General features: G+C 43.7%; 1 protein-coding gene across 10 annotated transcripts in view; it reads left to right on the top strand.

The window, feature by feature from the left end:
* ARHGEF3 (Rho guanine nucleotide exchange factor 3) overlaps positions 1 to 25,928 on the top strand; it is a 310,006-nt gene that overhangs the window by 119,403 nt on the left and 164,675 nt on the right. The window contains exon 1 of one of the 10 annotated variants that reach the window (XM_006928881.5): positions 9,037 to 9,178. The exons of 8 other annotated variants lie outside the window; for them this stretch is intronic. In XM_006928881.5, coding sequence (XP_006928943.2) covers positions 9,128 to 9,178 — 51 coding nt within the window. In that variant the 5' untranslated portion in view covers positions 9,037 to 9,127. Of the gene's footprint in view, positions 1 to 9,036; positions 9,179 to 11,822; positions 11,901 to 25,928 lie in introns of those variants that run through there. One more of the 10 variants, XM_023249856.2, reaches the window with a different exon arrangement.

The following is a 25,928-nucleotide window of genomic DNA, read 5'->3' as shown; positions in this document are numbered from 1 at the left end:
GTTTGGGTTGAATTTGAAATGTGAAAGAAGTGATTCAATGCTTATGCTCAGAATCATTCTGTGGGATCAGATTTTGGATGACTTCAGCTTTAACCTATCTTGTTTTCTGTGTATATGAACTAACCCCTAGCAATAAAACCCAGGTTTATTTTTGTTTTTGTTTTGAGAGATTGCACCAGCAGGGGAGGGACATAGGGAGAGGGGGACAGAGGATCCAAAGCAGGCTCTGTGCTGACAGCAGTGAGCCCAATGTGGGGCTCGAACTCACTAGCTATGAGATCATGACCTAAGCTAAAGTAGGATGCTCAACTGACCAAGCCACCCAGGGGCCCCAAAACCCAGTTCTGATTGATTTAAGCAGAAAAGGAATTTATTATTTACTACAGGACACAAGACGCTCAGAAAATTGGGGAAGTATTAGGAAACCAGGATCAACCTCAAATTACACCACCAAACATTTCCTACAAGCACACCATTGCTGCCACTGCTGGGTGGAGGTAGATAGCATGGGTTGTGCCAACTAATGTGGCTGTTCAGTCAGCACTCACTGCTGCCACTGTGAGCTGCTGCCACCCCCACAGGAATAGAATTTGCAGTGTCCCTGCTGTTCGCACACTGGCTTTTGATGCCAAGTCTAGGGTCCGGGTATCTGATTGGCTGAGCCTAGCTCATGCTCTCATTCCCTAGCTGCAAGGGAGGCTGGGAAAGAAAGTGTGTGGCACCCTTATCTCTTTTGGTAGAACAAGAGCTCTCGTTCATGGGTTGGGGCTTTCCCAAACTTAGGAAGACCGTTGAACTGCAGAGTGTCCAGAGGGATAAATGTCCCTCACAGAGACATGTGGAATAAGTGACTCATGGAGAGTCCCTTGGCCTCAGCAGCTTTCATCAATAGGTGGTAGCACTTTAAGAAAGTCCAGACTGCCTTTCTCTTAGACAATGATTTAAGAAAAATAGTGCCAAATTTGGAAGCAACTATTTCTCAATCCGTTGAGAGGCTAGGAACTATTTTTTTTAATTAGTTTAATTTGTGCAGGTGTGTGGGGTAACATGTTTCCCCCATGTTTATCACAGATTTGCATTCCTGTTGGAAATGTCCTAGCCATTGTCAGAGCTTATAATTGCTTCTTGTTATGGCCACGTGGGGCTTATTGTCCAAGATTTTGCTGCAAAGTTTATTGTTTATCTTACACCGTCTCCAGGAAGCTGCATGCGGAAATCTCTGAGCCTTACCAGGAAGTCTGACTTAAAGGGACAGTTTCCAGGACAGAGCACTAACCAGGGAGAAGGTACTGAGCTTCCCTTGGGTGACAGCTGGAAGCCTTTTCTGAGTACTCCCCTCTTGGTTTTCTGGTTTGGGTGATGCCTTTCTGATTCTTATTTAAGGAAAACAGTGGCAGTATTTACTCTTCAAGCACACATGGATACACACCAACCAAAATAAAACAAAAAACCACTTTCACTGTGGTGTAGGCAGAATGAATGCTCTGAATCACAGGGGAAGACACACTTTTTCAATCTCTTGATATTTTCTTGGGAGGTGTTTTTATATTAGTCTTGAAGTTTTGAGAGAGACATGGGGATTTCAAGGAAGTCAGCATTATAACATTGAAAAAGTAAATAGGACTTAAGTTTTCACCACCTTCATATTTTTGTTTTTTTCTATTGGAATGAAGAAGGGAAACAGGAAATTGCAAACTTCCATTGCCTTTTTCTTCTTAGGTGTCCAGTTGTGACAGCTGTCATTCAAATCAGGATAAAAATAAAATTATTTCAGATTTGGTACCAACTTTTCAACTTGCTAGGAGGAAAATTTGAACCAATGTCCATAATTACACCAAAAAACCTCCTTGTCTGCTTGAAAAAAAATAAGTACAGAAATTATGACTATGCTCTTTTTGGCCTTAAAAAAATTTTTTTAAGTTTATTTATTTTTGAGAGAGAGAAAGAGAGGGGGACAGAGTATGAGCAGGGGACCAGTTGAGAAAGGGAGACACAGAATCCGAAGCAGGCTCCAGGCTCTGAGCTGTCAGCACAGAGCCCAATGTGGAGCTTGAACCCACAAACTGCGTGATTATGACCTGAGCTGAAGTAGGATGCTTAACTGACTGAGCCACCCAGGTGCCCCTCGCCCCCCCCCCTTTTTTTTGGTCTTTGAAAAAATATTTTATTATGAAAAATTTAAACTCATGCAAAAATGGAAAGAATAGTATAATGACCCCCAGTGGTCTCATCATCTTTTGTTCTGCTTTTAAACACATGTATCAGTTAGATTCCTACAGACCTCTCTACAACCCCTCAAGGGATAATGGAATCATTATTCCTGTTTCACAGATGAGGAAACTAAGGGTCAAGGAAGCTAAGAAGGGAGTTACCGGGTCATTCAGCTAGTCAATGGTAGAGCCAGAGATCACAGAGCTTCTGCACCAATTTGCTGTTCATTGTTGCAGCCAGCTAAGCTGTTCCCAGAGATTATCCTTACAGAGAAATCTGGAGTCAAAATAATGATGAAAAACTGTTTTATAAAAGTTATTTCTACTTTTGTTATATATTTTTAATTCAGAAATTAAGTTTGTCAAGACTTGTTTTTCGATAGGAGCACATTCCTCTTTAAAATCCTCCTGAGTATTCAGGTGTTAGGAATATCACTGCTCATATTCAGATTTTCCACTTCTAATCAATCTTGACAGTATAACGCCAAATAGTAACTCTCATTTCCAAGTAAGGAAGCTCTTTGGCTGATAGATATCAGCTAATCAGTGTTTAAGCCTTTCTTTTTTCTAAGAATCGGGCAGAGGTCAGCAACCCACTGGAGTTTCACTTTTAACTGACAGTATAACAAAGAGGTGTTGACAGTCCTTTGAAAAAGCTGTACTCAGGGTGTTCGTGTTTCTGAGCAATGAATTGAATGGACTTATTTGCTAGTGCCCCATCTGTGGCATGTGCAAGTTCTTCAGGCTATCCTTGCTTGTGTTCATAAAGGAGGTGGGGCTCCAGAGACCAGGCCTGTGGTCGCTTCACAGCACACATCAGAAGGCAGCTCTCTGTATTTCTCATTTGCTTTTTTAAAATAGCTGTCGATGTGCCGGTTGCCAAAATAATGTGAGGAATTTGATTATAAAAGTTCAGATTTGTTTTGAGAGAAAAAATACGGTGCTCCAGCTATTGCTCGTAACAAACCAGCAAGATAAGCATCCAAGATTAGCCATGATTAGCCGTCTGTTGAGGCTTCCATGTTCAAGCCTCATTTATTTTTAGTGCTTGTGTTGAAACCATAGATGAAGACTTTTCTATTTATTCATTCTTGACCTTGGGCAGCCAGGTTTGCTCCCACATTCTTCTCATCATTTTGTAATCTTGTTGAGCTGGGATATTAAGCAGGGCTCTAGAACAGCATCAACATTTTTAAATGGTCAGAAGTCTCTTGAGTTAAACCATCTTGGATCCAGCCAGCCTTGGCTTGGAATGGGGTCTGGACCCCCCATTTGTCAGTGATTCATGGTGAAGAGGCCAGAGTAGTTGTTCAAGTTTTGCTTGGATTAACCACATTGCCAACACTGAGGAGTAAATATGAAGACATTCAGTAAGAGTGCATGACCACAAGTAACTTCCAGGCTCTAAATACTTGAAAGTTCTGTTTATTTCTCACTGACTTGCTATGCATTTTGCCTTCATCTCAACCTAGTAACACCAACCAGTATCACCCTACCTCCCCTGCCCATCACGACACAAATTTTTGCTTTTTCTTAGTCTTACTTGAATTCGATAACAGCTTCCAAAGCCTAAGATCTGTGAAATAATGATTTTATGATACTGGAGACTTGGTTAAATAAATGTGCAATACACCATTTTAATCCGATCCCTGCTACCATCCCATTTTTGTGAGATTGGGTCACTACCGATTTCTCCATTCAGTTTGTGGAATCATTTTAAAATGTCAGGCTTCAGGGGCGCCTGGGTGGCGCAGTCGGTTAAGCGTCCGACTTCAGCCAGGTCACGATCTCGCGGTCCGGGAGTTCGAGCCCCGCGTCGGGCTCTGGGCTGATGGCTCAGAGCCTGGAGCCTGTTTCCGATTCTGTGTCTCCCTCTCTCTCTGCCCCTCCCCCGTTCATGCTCTGTCTCTCTCTGTCCCCCCAAAAATAAATAAACGTTGAAAAAAAAATTTTTTTTAAATGTCAGGCTTCAAATGGAATATGGTCAAAGACCCTGAAATTCCCAGCCAAGACCAAGCTTTTGTGAAACCTGTGGCTTCTTGGGTACAAATAAGAAAGGGATTGAAGAACCAGAGTAAAATTCAAATGGAGAAAACCCCCATTAGTCACCAGCTTTTAATGAAGTCAGTTCTACTGAAAGTTCACCATTTTATTTTGTGTAAATGAACTGATCACAACCCTGATGAATATGTTTCTTGTAACATTTTTGGTGAGAAAACTGCTTGAAACTTCTCAACAGAAAATGCTGTGAGCTGTATAGAATGACAGCCCAGGGAAACATATCACTTTGAATTCCAGCATCATGAAGAAGCATGTGGTAGTGTCTTAGGTAGGTCTGCATTCTGGCACTAGTTTCTTTAACGTCCAATACGAAGGTGCCAGCAGTATGGTTATTTAACCAGATGTTGGAGAACAGGGGCCAGTTTTTGCATTATAGGTACCTTATGGGTATTTCCCAATTATAAATATATAATGATTCAGCTCCACACACTTAAAGAAAAACATTATACCCTGAGAACCTACGCCCCCAGAATTTCATAGGTTTTTTTTTTTTTTTCTTTTTAGCATTTCACTCTGATATGATCTATGTAGAATTTATTTTGGATAGTGTGAGTAGAGCTTTAAAAGGAGGCTTTTCTTTCCAAGAAATGAATTATCCCATTTGTTAGTGATCCTTTTCTCCTCCAGTGGTTTGCGGTCCAACATTTATTATATGTCAAATTCCAGAATATCCTGGGGCAGGTTTCTGGCTGTCTGCTCCAGAGGCTGTATGCATATAACAGGAGCTTGGAAGTCAGCCCACCCAGGCTCCACTCCCGACCCTGCCACCTCTAGGCTCTCTTGGGCAGGCTCCTGCCACCTGTTTGAGTCTCAGTTTTTAAAAATCTGTACAGTAGAGATAACAGTGAGTCCTCTCTCAGGACACTTGTGAAGGTCAGGTGAAAACGGCAGAGCAAGTTCCCCTGTGAAAACATAAAAAATCTGCAGTCACCGTTTATAGTTTTAGTAACTGTGGCTTTAGGATGTTTTAATATCTGCACACAGGTGCACTTTCATCATGAATTATGTTCTCAGTGTTGACGGAGCTAAGACTAAGTAACTGAGAGGCGACATTTCAAGTGCATCTTTCATGTTTGCAGAATGTTCACAGGCCAGGGGCTAATGAATTCAGGTACTTCCATACCACAGCATGCTCTGCAGTATGGGTCTAAAATGTGTATGAGGTGGAAGGATGCTCTGGATGTTAAGTGAAAAAAGCAAATGGTAGGATAATGTTACCATTCCATTTTTGAAAAATACAAACAAAAAATAAAATGTGTACACAGCAACTTGTGTGTGTTTAGATAGAAGGAAATGTCTGGAAGAACTGCCAAATTGGTGGCACTTGGGTCAAATCCAGTCAGCAACTGTGTTTTGTGTGGCCTGTATAGCACTTTTTATTTTATTTATTTATTTATTTATTTATTTATTTATTTATTTATTTATATGAAATTTATTGTCAAATTGTTTTCTATACAACACCCAGTGTTCATCCCAACAGGTGCCCTCCTCAATACCCATCACCCACCCACTCCTCCCTCCCACCCCCCATAAACCCTCAGTTTGTTCTCAGTTTTTAAGAGTCTCTTATGTTTTGGCTCCCTCCCTCTCTAACCAATTTTTTTCCATCCCCTCCCCCATGGTCTTCTGTCACTTTTTAAAATAAAGAATTTGTTGCCAGCATTTTAAAAATTGTGAGATTTTGTATTAACCTGGAGTTTCCAGCTTCTCTTGAAAAGTTGGAATGTCTGGCCCCCAGTAAGCTGGAGCTGACTGAGGGCCAATACACTCAGTGGTGCCCTAGGGCCCACCCCGGCTTTCCTTTCAGGTACCTGACCCTTGGCCCTGAAGGCATTTGGGTTTATATCCCCCTTTATTGACAGCTGGCTTTGACATGGTTGCCTCTGGCAAGTGGGATTGGGGTGGACAAAAAAATCAGGTCCTTTGGGAAGACTCACTTTTTTACACTATATATTTATGTATGGTTTGAATGTATTATAATGATGCCATGTTACTTTTAAAATTTAAAAATTAGGGGTGCCTGGGTAGCTCAGTCAATGGAGCGTCCAACTACTGAATTTGGCCTAGGTCATGATCTCACGGTTAATGGGATTGAATCCCGTGTCGGGCTCCGTGCTGACAGTGCGTGGAGCCTGCTTGGGATTCTGTCTCTCCCTCTCTCTGCCCCTCCCCTGCTTGTGCTCTCTCTCTCAAAATAAATACATAAACTTTAAAAAATTTAAAATTTAAAAATTAGTAGAAAAACATATTTGAATGCTTGGTAGTATCATAGGTGCCATGGAGAGAAAACCCAATTTACTGTTCCTTTATAAGCTGCCATTATAAAGCTAAAAATGAACTTGAGCTCTGAACAGCAGGAACATCTTATTATTGAAAGTTTCCTCCAAGATGCCCTCTGCGTGGACCAATTTCTTGCTTCTAGTCAAAGCAGGGCTGTGAGAGGAAATGGCCGTGCCCTGTTCTTTCCTTCCTTTTCCTCTGCCAGGGCACCTGCTGGCTCTCCTGCCCTTCCTGCCTCCTTCACTGCTACCTGCCCTGGGACCCACTCAAGTTCCACCTCTTCCACGAAGTGCTGCAGCCCACGGGTTTCGGTTCTTCTTTCTTATTCATAGTCAGCAGCCAGAAGTCAGGCTTCATCATTCTCAGATCCGTTGATGTGAATGTGCCCTCCCTCCCCTAGAAAAGAAATAAAGTCTAGTGTGTGCCGTGGTCGTTTCACATTTCCTTTGGATCCTCATTGGGGTGATCCTGGCCCTGGTTTCTGGGGCTCAGTTAAGTGGCTTGTTTGAAAATCCTCCAGCAGAGTAGTGGCTGGGCTTCTGGGAACCTCCATGGGTCCTCAGGAGATTGACATTCTTCATTAGCTGAGCTGTTTCCAGAGCTGGCTAATCTCAGCTTGTTTTCAGGCCTGTAAGAATTCAGACCCCTTTCCATGCAGGAGGCTAGGGTAAGAGGCCATTTTAGGAACGCCTTCCCTCCCTCCCCGACCAGCCACCACCTACCCCAGGCTTGCTTTGTGGGGAGTCAGACTTTTGTAAATAGGGGATCCCAAGATTGAGCTGAAGTCCACCTTTTGTGGGCACTGCTGTTTTTTGGGGGGTTTTTTGACATGCATCGCCAAGTATTTCCTGAGTGCCAGACCTGGTAGGTACCACATGTGGGCTTTGAGGTGACCCAGGTGGTTGCCTGAAAGGGCTGAGCTTTTTCATGGTGATTTCACTTCCTTCTTTCTCCAAACAGATAGGACACCTTCAGGCTCCTTGAAGCAAGACCCAAGTCTGTCAGAGCAGTGCTTTCAAAGCATTTGCTTTTCTTGCAAAGCACCCCGTGGGTCTGCACTTTCCTGCTGTTGCCCTTGCCAGTTCTTCTACCTAGAAAGCCCCTCAGATTTCTGCCCATGTGTCTCCTGCTCTGAGACACCTTCCCAGACTTTGTCCCCATAAAAAATACATTTGCTCAGCTCAGCTATTTCTTGGCCCCCTCAGTATTTTTTCTTGCAAACCCTGGCAGCCTTTAATTCGCTCTCTGATCATCAGTGGTTCATCTTTGTGCTTCCAGAGCCCAGTGCCTTCTTCTGTAACGTCTGCAGGGCCAAATGCACTCTTCAGAGGCCCTCTGTGAGGCACCAGGTCACTGCAGCGTGAGGATGGAGAGAGCCTGCTTTCTTGTCCGCTCTAGAGTTTAGTCTTGGATTGAAGCTTGTTCTCTCTTTGCTGGGTCCCCCACTTTGCTCAGGGCTGAGACAAGTGCAAGCTCTTAAAAGTCTGTGCGTTTGTAAGACAGCCTCGGGAAAACCTTTGCCTGAATCTTTGCAGCTAAGAGTTGCAGATCAAATAGTACTCCACTAGAAAACTGAAAACTGAAAACAAATCATGGAAAGCTGCACCAGAATTATGTCTCCTTGGATCTGAGACCCACTGGTACTGTGTAAGGAGGGTGAGGGTGTTGAATTGTTTGTGGAGAGGGGTTTTCACCTGAAACTGCAGGTCGCTGTGAGACAATCTGTGTCACCCAAGGAGTCTGGGTTTTGTAAAAGGCAGGTGACTCGGGCAAGGTGTTCATCCTTGTGAAAAGACCCCGTTTCATAAAATGAGAACTTTCAGCCATGAGTTATTCCCATAATAACTCTGAGAAAAGCAGTAAGGCCTTTTGTGATCCACATCAAAAGTGGAAAGGGAGGTCTCCAGAGGCAGCTATTTTGAAGGGGACTCTGAAGAGAAGATTTGTCTCAGGAAAAAAAAAAAGAAAGAAAGAAAAAAGAAACGGATGGGTGTGGTATTTATCACCACTCTCATTTATTAGTTGCTATGAAATTGGGATTCAGTGAGGGCTCTGTGTCCTGGGCAGGGCTGCTGCCTCTTGGGTTAAGTTCAAGTGGACTATTGATTCCGCTCTGAAGACAGAGTTCTCCCAGCGTCCCTTCTCTCTCCGTCTCAGACTGATGTTTGGGTTTCGGTCTGCAAAGCTCCAGACTCAAGGCCCAAGATTCTAGCAGCGAACTCTTTCTTTAGAGCTGCCGGGAGTGCCCGGCATGGCTTTAGGTGGGGGTCCAGTGAGCATTGTTTCTTACGGGCTGGGGATTGCCAGCCAGACGCTGAATTTCTGGTGTGCCTCTGAATGCCTGAAGGCAGAGTGCTCTGAAAAAGCAGCAGCAGGCGAGGAAACCGCTGGAGGTGGGGAGCTTTGGCTGATGTGGTCTCAGCTTCTGACACTTTTAACTGATGGCCCCCTGTCACTTCCTGTCATGCAGCCCAAGTGGCGGGGAGGAGTTCCTTCAGGGAAACCATGCTCTGCTCAGCTCAGAGAATCCCGTCTGCTGGGCTCCGTTGCAGTTAGGGGCGGGGGACTCTGCGTGGATGAGGTCGGAGCGCCCCATGGTGTGGTGCTGCTTCTTTGTCCGGGCTCAGGTAAGCTCCCTGCGGCAGAGCCAGCCAGGGGTGGACCAGCTCCCGACTCCCACTCGTGCCTGGCTGGGTGGTGCCAGGAACTGAGGTGTGGGAGGGCGAAAATGCCATTTACCTCCCAAGAAAATGAGCAAGGAGCTGCTGTTCAAAGCACCTGGGATGATGGAGAGGGACTTCTGTGTCACTTTAGTGTGAATCAGGAAAGAGCTGTGTGGTTGTGTTTAAGACCACAAATGGTTGCTTGGTGGAGATAGTGAGTTAAGTGAGTGCCTAGCTGTTAGGGCTTCCTTTAGCATCTGTGATTGGAGGAGAGTGTGCGTGTGGTGGGGGGTGACTTTTGCTCTTTGTTCCAGGATGCTAGTATTTTAATTTTTATAAGAGATGTGCTTTCAGTTAAGAGGGGAAAAGGGGGGAAAAGGATGCATTTGGCCTGTGGTGTTTTTTGTTTGGGGAGTTTTTTAAAGTGTATTTCCAAGATCTTCTCTTCTCCTTTGGGTTGAAAGATGGCTGAAGTCAATTTTGGAAGTTCATTCTGTTTGGAACAACTTTTTCGTAGGTTTCCTTAAAGTGAGTCTCGGTATTTTCAATGTGTTCATCATTGAGAAGATGAAGTCAGATATTATCAGGGGAGATTCAGACTCACTGGTGTTCTCATTAAAGAGTGTTGGTGCCTGGTTTGGTTATATCTAAAGGAACGTCTGGAAATGTTACATTATGATAGACTAAAGAGTGGTTAGGAGGCCTGATGGGTTACTCCCTCTGTCCCTGTTCTTTGTTTGTGGGTCGGTGTTCAGCTTTGGATAAGCTACCCCTGTTTTCCAAAGAAAATGTCTGTTGCTTTTTCTGTTTCTCTCACTGGAATCCTGAGACTGATTTTTGTGGTGCTAATTCCAACTTTCATATATGATTATTCTAGACATACATTTTTAATCTTTTCATGTGATTTGGGTGGTTTTGTCATTTTTCTCTTTTCCCATCTGACTCATCCAGCTGTTTGCTAACCTGATAAAGAATCATCTTTGAGCCTTTGAGATACAGAAATTCAGAGCATTTAAAATGACTTAGGACAGTTTAGTGATAGTTAATGCAACATAAATAAAAATAATACAATATTATCTGGCATTTATTAGATACTTTTCACGTTAGTAAGCACTTACCCATGATAGTTCACAAAATTCCTACAACACTATACAGTCGGCTATTATTATTTTCAGAATGGTAAAACTGATATATAGAGAGGACAAATAATTTTCTCAAGGTAACCTAGCTGGTGAGCAGTGGGTCAGGCTTCAAGCTTAGGCAGAATGGATCCAAAAATGACATTCATAGCCAGTAGGTGCTACATGAGGATTTCCATTATGGGGCCCTTTCCACATCCACCTGCAGCATCTCAGTAACACTTTGCTTTCTTATCCTTTGGCAAATCAGCCTCTTTTAGTGGATGTTTGCTATGATCCAATTAGCGGCTACCTAAGAGACAACTAGACAAATCACTACCTTATCTGGACTCAGCTTCCCTACCTGTCACATGGAAATTTCTCTAAACTCATTTTAGTTCTGACATGAATCTAAGGTATGCAAATATCTTCCACAAAAAGTAAAAAAGAATCCTCATATCCCTCCTATTTGGAAGTTAAATGAGTACATTTGAACATACATTTCCCAAGGACGTCAACAGGAACTTAAAATGTAACTGGCTGGGTAACTGTTGACCTTTATTTTGCTCTTGAAACTATTACTGAATAAATTTTTATTTCTTGGTTCTGACAGTCCCCAGAGAAAGAGTCTGGAGGAATTGAGGCTGGGTGTGGGAGGGTCAATTGGTAAGCGGATGTGGTGTAGAGAAAGGGACGGGAGAAACCTCGTAATCCATAATCCAATTACGGAGATTATGGAGGAGAAATCTCATAAATCCATCTTCTGAGATTTGGCCAAAGTAGTTCTGCAATGGAGGGGAAATGGTAGAGTGTAATGATTAAGGACATGGGTTCTGGGACCACACAGATGTAGGTTTGCCTCCCAACTTTGCCTCTTACTAGCCATGTGATCCTAGGCATGTTACCAAATGTGAATCTGTTTTATGTTCTGTAAGATGGGGATAATAAATAGTGCCTACTTTATGGGATTGTCATGAGGGATAAGTGAAATGACTCATGGCAGTGCCTAGCACGAGCCAGCACTCAGCAAATGTGATCCGTGTCCCAGGTCTTATTGACCGTAGAATGTTGGTGGCCACTAGAGACATGAAGCCTGAGTGTGTAAAGGCTTAGCAACACCAGAGCTGTGAAACATCTTACCTACAGAGATGAACATGACCCTGGTTTGATTTTGTGGGGGAAAGGAAGCATACTCCACAGAAGGTCAATACTTCATGTTTTTTAAGTTTATTTATTCAGAGAGAGAGAGAGCACAGTCAGGGGGTGGGCAGAGAGAGAAAGAGAGACAGAGACAGAGACAGAGAATCCCAAGCAGGCTCTGCACTGTCAGTGCAGAGCCTGATGCGGGGCTTGAACTCACAAACCATGAGATCGTGACCTGAGCCGAAATCCAGAGTCGGATGCTTAACCAACTGAGCCACCCAAGCACCCCTAGTCAGTGCTTCATTTTAAAACCCTGATTCCAGCCATGTTTTTACAGCTTGCGCAGAACACCAAGGGGAGCCATGAAAGGGGAAGCTGATTCAAACCAGATCCTAAAAAGGCCTCTCTTGATAGAACACTCAGAGGTATGACTCGGAGAGGGCGAGGTCAGGGTGGTGACCCCGAGTGTCCACCGAGACAGAAACAATGGGTGACTTTAGGACCTAAATATAGACTATGTGGATGTCACTTAGGGAAACCAGTTCCCGATGCTGACCAGGGTGGGTGGGTCTCTTGGGAAGAGCTCTGGAAGCAGCCCCTGTGTGCCGAGCCTTGCTCTGTCGGCCCTCTTTTTCTGAATAATTCTGTCCATATTCTAGCTCCTCTGCATCTGTTGAGCATCTGCCTCTGTTTGGCAACCTTGTTTATGTCTTCAGCCCTTCCCTTCCAAGTCTTCCTTGTGGTGTTTACCACCTCTCTCCCTTGTTTCTTGCAGACCCCACCCAGCCCCGGCCAGAAACCCCAGGTGTTCTTGCCATTAGTGCTTGCTTCTCATGGAGCAGTATTAGGAGCTGGGTGGGAGTCAGGAGTTTGGGGTTCAAGGTCTAGGTTTTGCAGTTAACCTTGGACAATGAGGAACCTCACTGGGTACCAAGTTCTTCAATGGAGACATCTCCTTTAAGAACCTGGATCCTGGAGATTAACCATCTGCGTTCAAATCCTCACTGCCGCTTGACCTTGGGCAAGTTCTTTACCTCTCTGAGCCTCAGTCACCTCACCTGCGAAATGGATACATGGCAGTATCTGCCTCAGTTAATATGAGGAGTTTATAAAATAATACCTGTGAAACCCTTAAAACAGTACGTCTTGTCAGTGCTCAAAAATGCTAGCTATGATCGTAGTTGTGATCTGTAGAAAAATGAGACGAGCTGGGTCAGTGTTTCCTAGACTTCAGTCAAATTTTTCTCATTTCCATATTCTACTTGTACTATTATTTTTCACTTACTGTTTCTCTTTAAATTGTCCAGTTGTTATTTGTTATTTTTTAACTTCGGCTCATTCTAAAGAGGAATAGTCCTACAGTCACTCAGTGCTCTAATGTGTTTCTTAAAACACATGATAGTAAATACATCTAGGTCTACTGCATGTGGTCGGAAGTGATATGGTGTCTGCCCCAGGTCCACTTCTTGCACTTTGGTGTCTCTGAGCATCCGAGGCCCAGGTTGCTGCCTGCTACTGGTGTTCACAGTGCTCATCCCACCAGAATGAATAGTCTGCCCACCTTTTCATTCACCAGGCAGTGCCTGAGAACCACCTTTGGGCCTGTCTCTGTGCCAGGTGCCAAGATACCCACACTATGGGTCTTTGTAGTGCCTACTGTCTTTTTTTGAATGGGACACTACCAGCCCAGAGAAAATGGGGTAGAGAGAGCAATGAAATAATCCAATTGCTGAAATCCCTCCTTAACGAGAAGAGAAGTCAAGAACACTGTCTGCCTGAAATCTCTGGATGTGGGTCAAGGAGACCATCTCAGTCAGTTTTTGCTAAGTAACAACTACCCCCAGCTCAGTGGCAAACAATAGCAAGCATTCACTCTTATGCTCATAGGCGTGCAGGTTGATGGGGGCGGTCTGTCCATTAGGTATCCACACATATATTCTTCCCTGGTGGAAGTCAGAAGCTCCCAGAGGAGCAAACAGAAATATTTGATGTCCCTGAAAAATTAGGCTCAGAATTGGTACTCTGTCCCTTCCACCCTTATTCCATTGGCCAGAACAAGTCACAGTAGCAACCCATGGAGGTCAGGAGAGAGTATAAAAGTTTGCTGAAGAATAAATTAATCCACTACAGGGATCATCATTATTTAGTCATTCAACCTGCATTTATGTGGAGCATTCTGCCATGTTGGGGGAAGATAAGTACAGTCATGATAAATGACAAAGGTGATGAGGACATCTAATCTAAGGCCTGGCATGGGGTAGGTCCTAAATAAATACCTAATGACTGAGTATCTGCTGGTACCTCTGGAGTGCTGACTACTGATGAATATTTCATACAAGGTTATCTCCTTCTATCCTCTAATTCCTGGTTGGGCTGGTACAGTCATCCCAGGTCAAACAAGTGGGATACTATTTTGGCCTGTTAAATGCTTATCATCTTTTGATGTGAGGGATGTGAAGGCACAGTAGTGGAGAGAATTTATGCACAAAGAGATCATCTCTGATATGGAGAAAGAGGTAGGCTTTGCACCAAGGAAGGTCCAGATTGCATCCCTCATGTGTTCCTTCCCATACACTTCGTGCACTGCCTTGGGTGCTAACGCTTCGATCACCCATCATGTACTAAGAGTTTAGCATGGCACCTGATTATCATAGTTTCTATCAATCACTAGCCCTCTGCTTCTTGGAGGTCACATCCATTTTTTTAATATTTTCTTCAGAAAATTGCACAGAGATGTGAAAATTTCTGTGCAGGCAGGTGGCCCTGAGTAAAGAACTCTGCTGTGAGTATTCATTCTTATTCCCTCCCCTCCTCTTTCTTTCCCTTCTTAAGAACTTCATCTATTGGAAGAGAGGTTTTTCCATAGTTGTATGCCAGTGTCAGGCATAGGGTCTGGCTCATTTTAATGGCTGGCCCAATGAGTGGGTTTTTTTTTTAAGTTTATTTATTTATTTTGAAGTGGGGGGAGGGGCAAAGAGAGAGAGAGGGTGAGAGAGAATCCCAAGCAGGCTCCATGCTGTCAGCATAAAGCCCACATGGAGTTCGATCACACAAACCGTGAGATCATGACCTGAGCTGAAATCAAAAGCCAGACGCTCAACTAACTGAGCCACCCAGGCACCCCCACAAAGGTGTTTTTGAAGTGACTGAGACAGTAAGGATGAAGGTGTTGTGATATCTTGTTTGCATATGCATAGGATCACAAATCTTTTGGACTGGATGAGATAGGAAAGCTCATATAATCCAGCCCTTTTATTTTATTTATTTTTATTAAAAAAAATTATCACTGAAGTATAGTTGACATGCAAGGTAATGATTTGACGATTCTACATATTACTCAGTGCTCAGCATGATAATCATCATTCCCATCTGTCACCGTACAACATTGTTACAATATTATCAACTATGTTCCCTATGCTATGCTTTTCATCTCTGTGACTTATTTTATAGCTGGAAGTTTGTACCTCTTAATCCCCTTCACCTCTTTTGCTTATCCCCCCCAATGACCTCCCCTCTGGCAACCATCAGTTGGTTCTCTCTATTTAAGAGTCTGTTGGTTTTTGTTTTTCAGATTCCACATGTAAGTGAAATGATATGGTATTTGTCTTTCTTTGTCTGGTTTGTTTCACTTAGCATTATACTCTCTAGCTCCATCCATGTTGTTGCAAATGGCAAGATTTCATTCTTTTTTTATGACTGAGTAATATTCCTCTGTGTCTGTGTGTGTGTGTGTGTGTGTGTGTGTGTGTGTGTGTGTTACATCTTCTGTATCCCTTCATCTGTCTATGGACACTTTGGTTTCTCCCATATCTTGGCTATTGTAAGTAACGCTGCTATAAACATGTTCAGAGACATGAACATCTATCTTTTTCAGTTAGTGTTTTCATTTTCTTTGGTAACCCTTTTATTTTATAGATAATACTGAGACCCAGAAAGCTTAGTTCACTTGCTCAAAGGCACATAGCTAATAATAATAATAATAATAATAATAATAATAATAATAAATTAATGTAGTGTTTTCTTCCAAGCAGGTAACTTATACTCAGATACAGTTAAGTCTTATTCCCTCAGTTCCTGGTCAGAAAACAATGTCATTCTGATCTATCAGATTTATGGATCATGTTGCAAAACTTGAGTTTTCTTGACTTTCACATCCAAAGTCAAAGACACGGATGACAAAAATACATATGCCATGTCTCCACTGTAGAACCATTACAGTGTGAGCTCTTTAGGGCAGAGCCCTTGTCCCCGCTTTCCCTGGGCTCCCCTTTCCACTCCATCCCTCAGTCATCACCCAGAACTATGTGCACAGACTGCTGAGAATGCAGGAGGGTTGGGGCTGAGACAGGGACATTCATCAAGCCAAGGGGCCAGGCCAAATCAAGGGTGGAAGGCGGGTTAGGGTGGGTACAGGGTTGTTCCTGCAGAGTCCTGCAAATCTTATTTGGAGCCATTCTTCTATTCTTAGTCTCTAAGGCACTTTGTTCTCTGGTGCATTGTTTTAACAGCCACCAGGAAATCAGTCCCAGCTCAGGGTCAGCGATGCCACTGGTTCCTGTCTGTGGCCGCCCAGGTGGGAAGTGCACTGGTTTGTTCCAGGGCTGATGGTTCGTCATCGGGACCATCACACCCTTTCTTTTTTTGTTCCCACCCTTTCTGCATGGGGTGGGGAAGGGCGAGGAAGAAGAAGAGATTCTGGTGAGTTTTTTTTCTTTCTTTCTTTCTTTCTTTCTTTCTTTCTTTCTTTCTTTCTTTCTTTCCTTCCTTCCTTCCTTCCTTCCTTCCTTCCTTCCTTCCTTCCTTCCTTCTTTCTTTCTTTCTTTCTTTCTTTCTTTCTTTCTTTCTTTCTTTCTTTCTTTCTTTCTGAGAGAGAGCATGAGTGGGTGAGGGACAGAGGGAGAAAGAGAATCTTAAGCAGGCTGCACACCCAGTGTGGGGCTTGATCTCACAATGGCGGGATCATGACCTGAGCCAAAATCATGACCTGAGCTGAAATCAAGAGTTGTCTGCTAGATGGCGTGTCTGCTAGAGGGCATTCCTGTGGGAGCCCCGTCTGCCAAGGGCTGCGCGTCAATAGCGAGTGTGGAACGGGGGCAGGACGCCGGCGGCACAGGCCGGGCTCGTGACTCCGCTGCAATGCACTGACTTCAGAGGCGTGGGGGCGAGTGGCGGGACCAACTGAGCTACCCAGGCTCCCCGAGCTGTTTTTCTTTTTATAGCGGTAGTGACACACTTATTTCTGTGTTACAAAGAAAAATGCTAAAATCCAAGTCTCAACAGAGCACTGTGCTCTCTGGAGCATTGTTGTCCCATGGAAATAGAATTTGAGTCACATGCATAATATAAAATTTCCTAGTAGTCACATGGAAAGAGAGAAAAATAAACAGGTGAAATTCATTGTAACAATTTATTTAGCCCAGTATATCCAAATATTAGCATTTCAACATGTTATCCACATGAAAATTAAGAAGATATTTTACATTCTCTTTTTCATATGGAGTCTTCAAAATTCAGTGTGTATTATCTACTTAGAACATATCTCAGTTCAGACTAGCCACATTTCAAGTGCTCAGTACCCACACGTGGCTCATGGTAGTCATTAGACAGTACAGGTCTAGAGCAGACTGTCTAGAAGAGCTTTTTACGGTGATGGTATCTTCACTGTCTCCTATAGAGGCCATTAGGCACCGGTGGCTAGGGAACACTCAAAATGTAGCTAGTTCAGCTGAGGAGCTGAGTTTTAAATTTTATTCAATTTTAATAAATTAAAATTAAGGCTCAACAGCCACATATACCTAGAGGCTATCATATATGGACAGTACAACTCTAGACATTTGATCTTATTAGAGAAATATTAACTTAAACTTGAACATGATATCATTTTTCATCTGCCACATTGACAGAGATGAAAAAGTTGGATAACACTGTTTGGTGAGGTTAACAGGACCTTTCATGCGTGGCCAGTGGGAAGGTAACTTAGAATGGTTTTTCTGGAGGACAGTTTGGCCATGTTTATCAGATTTCAAATATACATTCCCTTGGGCCCAGCAGTTCCATTCCTAGATATTAATGCTACAGGGTCTCTTGTGTGTGTTGACTGGTTTATGTAGAAGGATATTTGCTGCAACAAAAGATCAGAAACCATACATATACCCTGTCAATGGGGGACTAGATAAAAAAAGTTATGGTACATTTGAAAAATGTAATTGGCAACTATTGAAAAAACAAGGCCAATTTTTATTTGATGGCATGGAAGGCTGTGCAAAATATGGTGTGAAGCAACTATATAGCAGTATATATGGTATGTCACCATTTGGGTAAAAGAAATGATTTGCTTACTTATGTCTAGAGCAGCTCTGGAAGAAGGCAGAAGGAGCCTATCAAAGTGGTTTTCTCCTGGGAGAGAAAGGTATAGCTGGGTGGGAGAGAGGTCTGCTTATCACTGTAAAGTGTATCTTTTTGGAATTTAATCTCATGCACTTGAATTACCTCTAATTACCTCTTCAAAAAAAAAAATAATAATAAGGCACACAAAGAGGAAACTCTAAGAGAAGGGTAAATCACAGAAGTCTTCCTAGAGGAGGTGGTGGCCTTTGGATTGACTTGTAAAAGATGCATAGGAGTCCTTATGGCAGGAGGAAGGCCGAGGCTCAGAGACATGAACAAGCAGGACAGGTGCGCACCCAGTGGTGGGCAGAGTTCTCAGTATATAAGATAGAGCAGTAAAAGAGTATGGGTAGGCACTGAAATGGCCAAATGGGAAGAGTTTATGAGCAGAGTTTGGACCATAGACAGCCATTGACAGTTTGAAGGAAGCAAGAAATGACATGATGGTGTTTGTGTGTAAGACAACTTTGGCAGAGTGGAGAGTGACTTGAAACAGTGATTTACAAATTGTGAGCCAAGGACCCTAGGAGTCCGCAAGACCTAGAAATTCACTGTTATCACTACAAAACAGTTTTTCTTCATAGGCATCTACCAAAATAACCATCACAGCAGGTTGATTGCAGAGGGAGGTATGTGAATCAGCTGTCTCCTATGCAGCCAGACAGTAAAAGAGTTGTAAAAGTATAAAACAATGCTGCTCTTCTCACCGTGTTTTTGTTCTTGAAAATATAGTTAGGGACACTTGGGTGGCTCACTCGGTTAAGCATCCGACTTCAGCTCAGGTCATGATCTCACAGTTCATGAGTTCAAGCCCCACATCGTGTGCTGACTGCTCAGAGCCTGGAGCCTGCTTTGGATTCTGTGTGTGTGTGTCTCTCTCTGTCTCTGTCTCTCTCTCCTCCTCCTCCACTCACGCTCTGTCTCTGTCTCTCAAAAATAAATAAACATTGAAAATATAGTTAATTTTCATTAAAATATGTTAATTTTATTTTCTAATGCTGTAAATATTGACAGACATAACCCACATAAACAAAAGTTCTTCAGGGCCCTGAATAGTTTTTAAAAGTAAAGGGGTCCTGAAACAAAAAAAATCTGAGAATTACTGGTCTGCAAGCATGAAGGCCCCATGTGATTCTGGAATACAAATGTAGTCAGGTAGGAGGCATGAGCTAATGGTGCTGGAGCTGATGTGCACGATATACATCTGAGAGCAGAGAAATGGTCTGGGCAGGTATGTGTGAAAGAGGAAGCTTTCTTGATGGATTGGTTTTGACTGACAGGGATGTTGGTGCAGGTCCTCCCCTCAGCTTCTGCACTAATAGGTATTCCTGTTATTTCCAGTCCTTTGCTTTTATAAACACCCTAACCATCCATGCGCATGGATGTCATGTGCCCAGCACGTGCAAGAATTACTCTGGAGTATCTCCCTGAAAGAGGGACGCTGGCCAGTAAGACACGCACGTCTTTGGCTTGACTGGAAGCGGTCAAACTATTCTCTAGTCCGTGACCCTCCCTCCAACCTTATGTAAGTCTCCATTTCTGCAACCCTTAGTGTTGTCAGATTTTTAAATTTTGCTGGTCTGATGGGTGTGAAATGGCATCTTGTTTTAACCCCAAGCCCACCGTCATTCCTACCCCCATTCCTCACCTTGGAGCATAAGTTACTAAAGTCTGAATTGTAGACAATTTAGAAAGAGTCTTTGCCTCAAAGAAACACACGCATTTCTGTGTGTGAATGTGTGAACACAGAGGCAAGTTCTGTATTCTGGTTTTCTGAATAGGGAAGGAGCTAAAAATTGGGGACCCTCCACTCTTTATTAAAAAAAAAATTATGTTTATTTAGTTTTGAGAGTGAGAGAGACAAAGCATGAGCGAGGGAGACACAGAATCTGAACTAGGCTCCAGGCTGTGAGCTGTCAGCACAGAGCCTGACACTGGGCTCAAACTCACGGACCGTGAGATGGTGACCTGAGCCAAAGTTGGCCCTTAACCAACTCAGCCACCCAGGTGCCCCTCTACTCTTTGTTTTAGATAGAAATCACCCAGTCAACCCTTCTTGCTCTTATGGTGTTTGCTGTAACTTGGGGCCAGGTGGATCTGCACTGAAGGAAAAGAAATTGGGCTTTTCTGCACTGCCTGACCTGGGCTGGTGTGTGGGGTAAGGCCCAGCCTGAGACATTAAGACAAGATCTGAGGCTTTGGGCAAAGAAGTGTAGTGTGGGGTAAAGCGCCTTCTTTGAACCAGCCACATATCCTCACCGGACTCAGGCCTCCCTGTGGGCCTGAAGCCACGACCTACTTCTCCTGCCTGTACCTATTTGGGTGCTTAGGGTCCTTCCTCCATTCAGAAGGGCCACATGTGCAGTTTAATACTCTGCTGTAGCTGATCTGAAAGAATTATTTTTGGACAAGGGGCCCCACATTTTCATTTTGCTCTGAGTTCTGCAAGTTATATAGACAGTCCTGCCTGAAGCATCTTTGTGTCTCTCGGATTAAAAAGGGTGTGGGGAGGGATGCCTGGATGGCTCAGTCGGTTAAGCGTCCGACTTTGGCTCAGGTCATGATCTTGCGGTCCGCGAGTTCGAGCCCCGCGTCGGGCTCTGTGCTGACAGCTCGAGCCCGGAGCCTGTTTTAGATTCTGTGTCTCCCTCTCTCTTTGACCCTCCCCCGTTCATGCTGTGTCCCTCTCTGTCTCAAAAATAAATAAACGTTAAAAATAAAAAATTTAAAAAAAAAGGGTGTGGGGAGAGGGGTACAGCAACATGGTAACACTATTCTCCTCACTCTGCAGGACCTGACCCCACCGTGAACTCCAAAACTCTTTCGAGCGAAACATTCATTTCCTCATTTCATGCATTTCTTTTTTTACTTCTCTCTCTCTCTCTCTCTCTCTCTCTCTCTCTCTCTCTCTCTCCACACACACACACACACACACACACACACACACACACACACACACACACTGTCAGTCTTCATCCTTTAGAAATTCTTTATGTGCCCACTTGCTAAAATGTGTTTGTAACCCCCAAACCAATACCCAGAGCACGTTTGCAGTCATTCATGGAGGTGAATAGAGTAGCAAAAAATTTGAATGACTGTACACGCCTGTTCTCACCTGAGGTCAATCAAGGTAACACCTGCCTTATTGTTTCGCTCTTATGCTGTAAACAAGGGTCTTTTTCATGGTCTATTTAGTACCGTGTTTTTCACATTTTTGTGCTACTTGTTCATTTCATTATTTAACATGGCCCCTGAGTGTAGCGATGCTGTGTTGTCTAAGCACAGGATGGCTGCAGTGCGCCTTATAGAGAAAATACGTGTGTTCAGTAGGCTCCCTGCAGGCACAAGTTATAGTGCTCTTGGCTGTGAGTTCAATATTAGTGAGTCAACAATATATATTAAAGAAGGTGTCTTTAATTAGAAACACACATAAAACAAGATTATGTCTTTTTTTGTAAGTCATTTCTTTTTTTTGTAATGTTTATTCATTTTTGAGGGTGAGAGCATGAGCAGGGGAGAGGCAGAAAAAGGAGGGCACAGAAGATCTGAAGCAGGCTCCACATTGACAGCAGTGAGCCCGATGCGGGTCTCGAACTCATGAACCTTGAGGTCATGACCTGAGCTGAAGTCGGACGCTCAACCAGCTGAGCCACCCAGGTGTCCCAAAACAAGATTATGTCTTGATTGGTTGATGAAAACATTGCGACCAGAGGCTCTCAGAAACTTAGCCCTGCATTCATTAACTCCCTGTTCAAGGAGACTTTGTAGAACATAACTTCTGCGAATAGCCAGCATTGACTATTTATGTGTGTTTATTTTTTCTCTCCTGTCCCCTCTCCCTTGCTCACTCTCCTTTTTGCCCTTTCTTTCTTCTCCTAACTCTTGAATTTTCTATTCTCTCTCACTGACCATTGGTCATACTGGCGTTAGCCTTGTTTCCTCAAAAGATGCTCAGGGAAGGTGCCTTTGTCCATTCATTCAGTACGCATTTGTGGGTCACCTTCTTTGTGCAGTTCACTAGGCTATGCTGGGGTCTTATGTTTCAAAAATATTCTTTACAGATAGGATTGTAATCCATGATTTTGAGGCAAATTGAGAATCTCCTATTTATTTTTAGAAATATTCCCCACTCAGCATTTTCTTTGGCCACATGTTGTCACAGATCCAACAATGTTAGGAGACTTCAGAGGTCACCTGGTCTGACTCCCTCATTTTACAGATAATGAAACTGATATCCAGAGAGGGAAAGTGAAATGCCCGAGGTCACATAGCTAGTTTGATGACCTAAAAAACTGGAAAACCACCAGGTAGGGGTGCCTGGGTGGCTCAGTCGGTTAAGTGTCTGGCTTCAGCTCAGGTCATGATCTCATGGTTCATGAGTTGGAGCCCTGTGTTGGGCTCTGTGCTGACAGCTCAGAGCCTGGAGCCTGCTTCAGAATCTGTGTCTCCCTCTCTCTCTTCCCCTTTCCCACTCACTCTCTGTCTGTCTCCCTCAAAATAAATAAACATTAAAAAAAAAAAAAGAAAACAACCAGGTAAAAATTATTCCTCATTTGCTCTATTTACTATGTATGCATCCCCTAAGAGAAAGAAAACATCATTTGTGATCTGCACCTTCTGATAAAATAGATTTCTGCAAGTTGTGTACATTGTAATAAAGCCAGAAAAAATTGATAAATACAAGTTTTAAAATTTTTTTTTCAATGTTTTTTATTTATTTTGGGACAGAGAGAGACAGAGCATGAACGGGGGAGGGGCAGAGACAGAGGGAGACACAGAATCGGAAACAGGTTCCAGGCTCTGAGCCATCAGCCCAGAGCCCCACGCGGGGCTCGAACTCATGGACCACACGAGATCGTGACCTGGCTGAAGTCGGACGCTTAACCGACTGCGCCACCCAGGAGCCCCGATAAATACAAGTTTTTAAAAACTAGGTTTAAATTTTCTTTCCTTCTTTCTTTTCCTTTTAACTTTTTTTGTTTTTTGTTTTTGTTTTTGTTTTGTGTGTGTGTTTTTTTTATAGAAGCATTTCATATCTGCTGTCAAGATGTCTGGATGTTTGCAACATAGAGGATTTTTAAATTCCTCATTTGGGTGGTTTTCATGATCAAAATATCTTTTATAATACATCCAAAAGTGGGCACTGCTTGGTCCTAATAAATGTAGCATAAATTTGAGTGCCAGGACTGACAACCGAGAGGGGAGAAATCTCCCACAGAGGAGACCAGGAAACAGACCCAGCAGTCCTCCCTTCCTGCCTATTCCCCAAACCTTAGCCTCCACTCCCTCCCCTCCCAAAAAGGGGAAGGAAGAAGGCTCGGTGAAGATAATGTGTCCATCCTCAAACAAAGTATGGCTAACCCTTTGGGTCCCAAGCACTCCCATTTCCTGTGGCTAAAGTTAGACCTACTAGATATGAATTTCATTTTTAATCCATGACTGGGCAGACAGAAGACTACAGATCCTCTCCAGAAGCCACAGGGAAAAAGGAGTCCCCTTGCAGTCATCCCAGGCAGAGGGCATCGCAGTGTTGCTCTTCTGCACTTGTCATGAGCAAAACACAAGGGATGGTTACTTTGTGTGACAATTACAAGGGGGATTTTCCACAAAGAAAGTGTTTGCTAAACCTTTGTGGATCACCTTTTACCTTAGCCCTTAACACTGAAAAATACTTAGTAATTTTCTACAAAACAACAGTTTTTTTCTCTTCTATTTTTGATGGAAAGTTTAGAGGCACCTGGGTGGCTCAGTTTGTTAAGCGTCTGACTCTTGATTTCGGCTCAGGTCATGATCTCATGGTTGTGGGATTGAGCCCTGTGTCCCTCAGGCTCCATGCTGGGCATGGAACCTGCTTGGGGTTCTCTCTCTCTTTTCTCTCTGCTCCTTCCTGGCTCATGCATGCATGTGTGTGCTTCCTACCCCCCTCAAAAAAAAGTTTATATTATTGTGAAAACCAGTATGCTTGCATTAAATAGAATGGAACTATTAAGACAAATAAATATACACAGAACAATGTAACTAAATTCTAGCTAGGTGCTGTTACCTGAGCCTCTGAACCCAGAAGAGAAAGACCGAGGTTGGTAAGGATTAGGTGGGCATCTAAGGTGAGGTAACCCAAGCTCAGCCTTTCTCTTTGATGGATTCAAACTGGACAGTGAACTGAAAACATAATGACTTTCTTATTATGTGATTGGATCTGGGTAAAGCAGACTCTCCCAGTGCCCCGGCTCTTATCACCTGCAGAGTCCCCTGTACCCACCTGTGACTTCCTGTGCCCTTCTACTTGAGGGGATTTCCAGCCAGGGGAGTTAACATCCTGAGGATCCCTTCTCCGTCAAAGAGAGGCAGGAGTTAGTGGATGGAATACTTGCCCCACCTCATCCCTCAGTGGAAAATTATGAGGTATGTCCTACACGGTCTTTCCGTCCTCAGTGGGTTGAACTCTGGCTGCCCATGGCTGGAACCGTAACCCGCTGGCTCCACACCCTTTAAATGGCTTCCCCCTCTCCCTGTCTCACGTCCCCACTCCCTACAGTTCTTGGGGGATTGCCTCCCATGTAAAAAAGCTTATACCTGAATCTTTAGCCCAGGATCTGCTTTGGGTGCAACGCAAACTAAGACAGCTGGTAAACATTCTGCCTAACATGATCTTACAAACCACTGTTGCACCAGACCCATCCTTTGGGAAATACTAGCCTCAGTAGATACCCAAATGGTATAAGTCAACATATCACTTTTCTTTCTTTGAATTCAAAAATCTATTGAAATGCTTAGTGTTCAACTCTCTCTAGCATTCTCCTTAACATATTGGTGACACTCTATTCTGATGAATAACATCGGTCTCCACTTTTGCTAACCCTCTGTCAAGATGGTATTATAACTTTCTAACAGACTTGGCACTCCTGAATTTGCCTGTAAATTTAATTCACTGTGTGGCATTTATCAGTTGTTTTTCAGTGGGAGACATCCAGTGAGTAGAACAACACTGTGGGTCTGTGGCCACTCAAGTAAACACTTACAGATGCATCACAGATAAGCCTGCTGAAACACAGCAGGCAGTGTTGCCAAACTCAGGGAGCCATTTTCTGGCAAGGCTTTTTACAACATCCTGAGGAGAACCAGGATTTCAAAATTAGGGAGATTAAAAAGGTGCTTCTGCATGATAGAGATTCTGTGTGGGCCTGAACCAAAAGGCAGGCCAAGAAGGCAGAACTGAAGTTCTAATGGGGACAGAATTTCTTGTCCTCAGGGTTGGGCCCATGCCAAGGAGGTCCTGTCCCATGAAACCTAGACTGTTCCAGACAGTGGTCAAGTCCAGGGTGGCATATGCCCCAGGATATATCAGAAGAGTCGGAAGCATCTGTAAGTAACATGGGATCGGGACCTCCAAGAGGAAGGCAGGAGTAGGGCCAGCTTCATAGACAGGGCTCTGTGCTCAGAAGGGCTCGACTCTGTGGGCAAGTAGAGTTGCCTAATAAATATCTGTGTGCTATTTGAATGAATAGATGCTTGGACATCAAACTTGCTTTGGATTTTTAGGGATGGTGGCCTCAGAACCAGAAGGTGGCTTCAGAATGAGTACCAATCACGGAAGAGTCCCTATACATTCTTTCTTTCTCAGGACTGGCTACATAATTTGTGAGGTCCAGGGAAGAATGAAAATGCAGGGCCCTTGTTAAGAAGTTTCTAAGAATTTCAAGGTGGTGACAGCATAGCATTAAATTCTACCCTCATAGTGGAAGGTGCTAGAGGTGCTGCAGTGGGTGAAACTTGATCTGGTTTCTGCACTCATTGACCTCAGCTCTGAGGGAGGAATCAGATATGAATCAAGGAATCACACAAGTAAATGGCGACATTTTGATGGGTTAGTACAACAAAGAAGAAACACATGATGCTGAGAGGATATAACTGGGAGATTTGATCTGGTTTAGAACCATCTTGGAATACTTCCCTTGTCAGGGCTGGCATTTGAAAGATGAGCAGGTCACTGCAAGAAAGGGAGGAGGGGAGAGGACTCCAGGCATGAGGGAGCTTGGAGGAAGAGGAACTGAGATTACAGAAGGCTG

The sequence above is a fragment of the Felis catus genome, chromosome A2, assembly GCF_018350175.1.
Source record: "Felis catus isolate Fca126 chromosome A2, F.catus_Fca126_mat1.0, whole genome shotgun sequence".
NCBI lineage: Eukaryota > Metazoa > Chordata > Mammalia > Carnivora > Felidae > Felis > Felis catus.
Note: the sequence above shows the minus strand (reverse complement) of the source record. Positions and strands in the feature narration are given on the sequence as shown.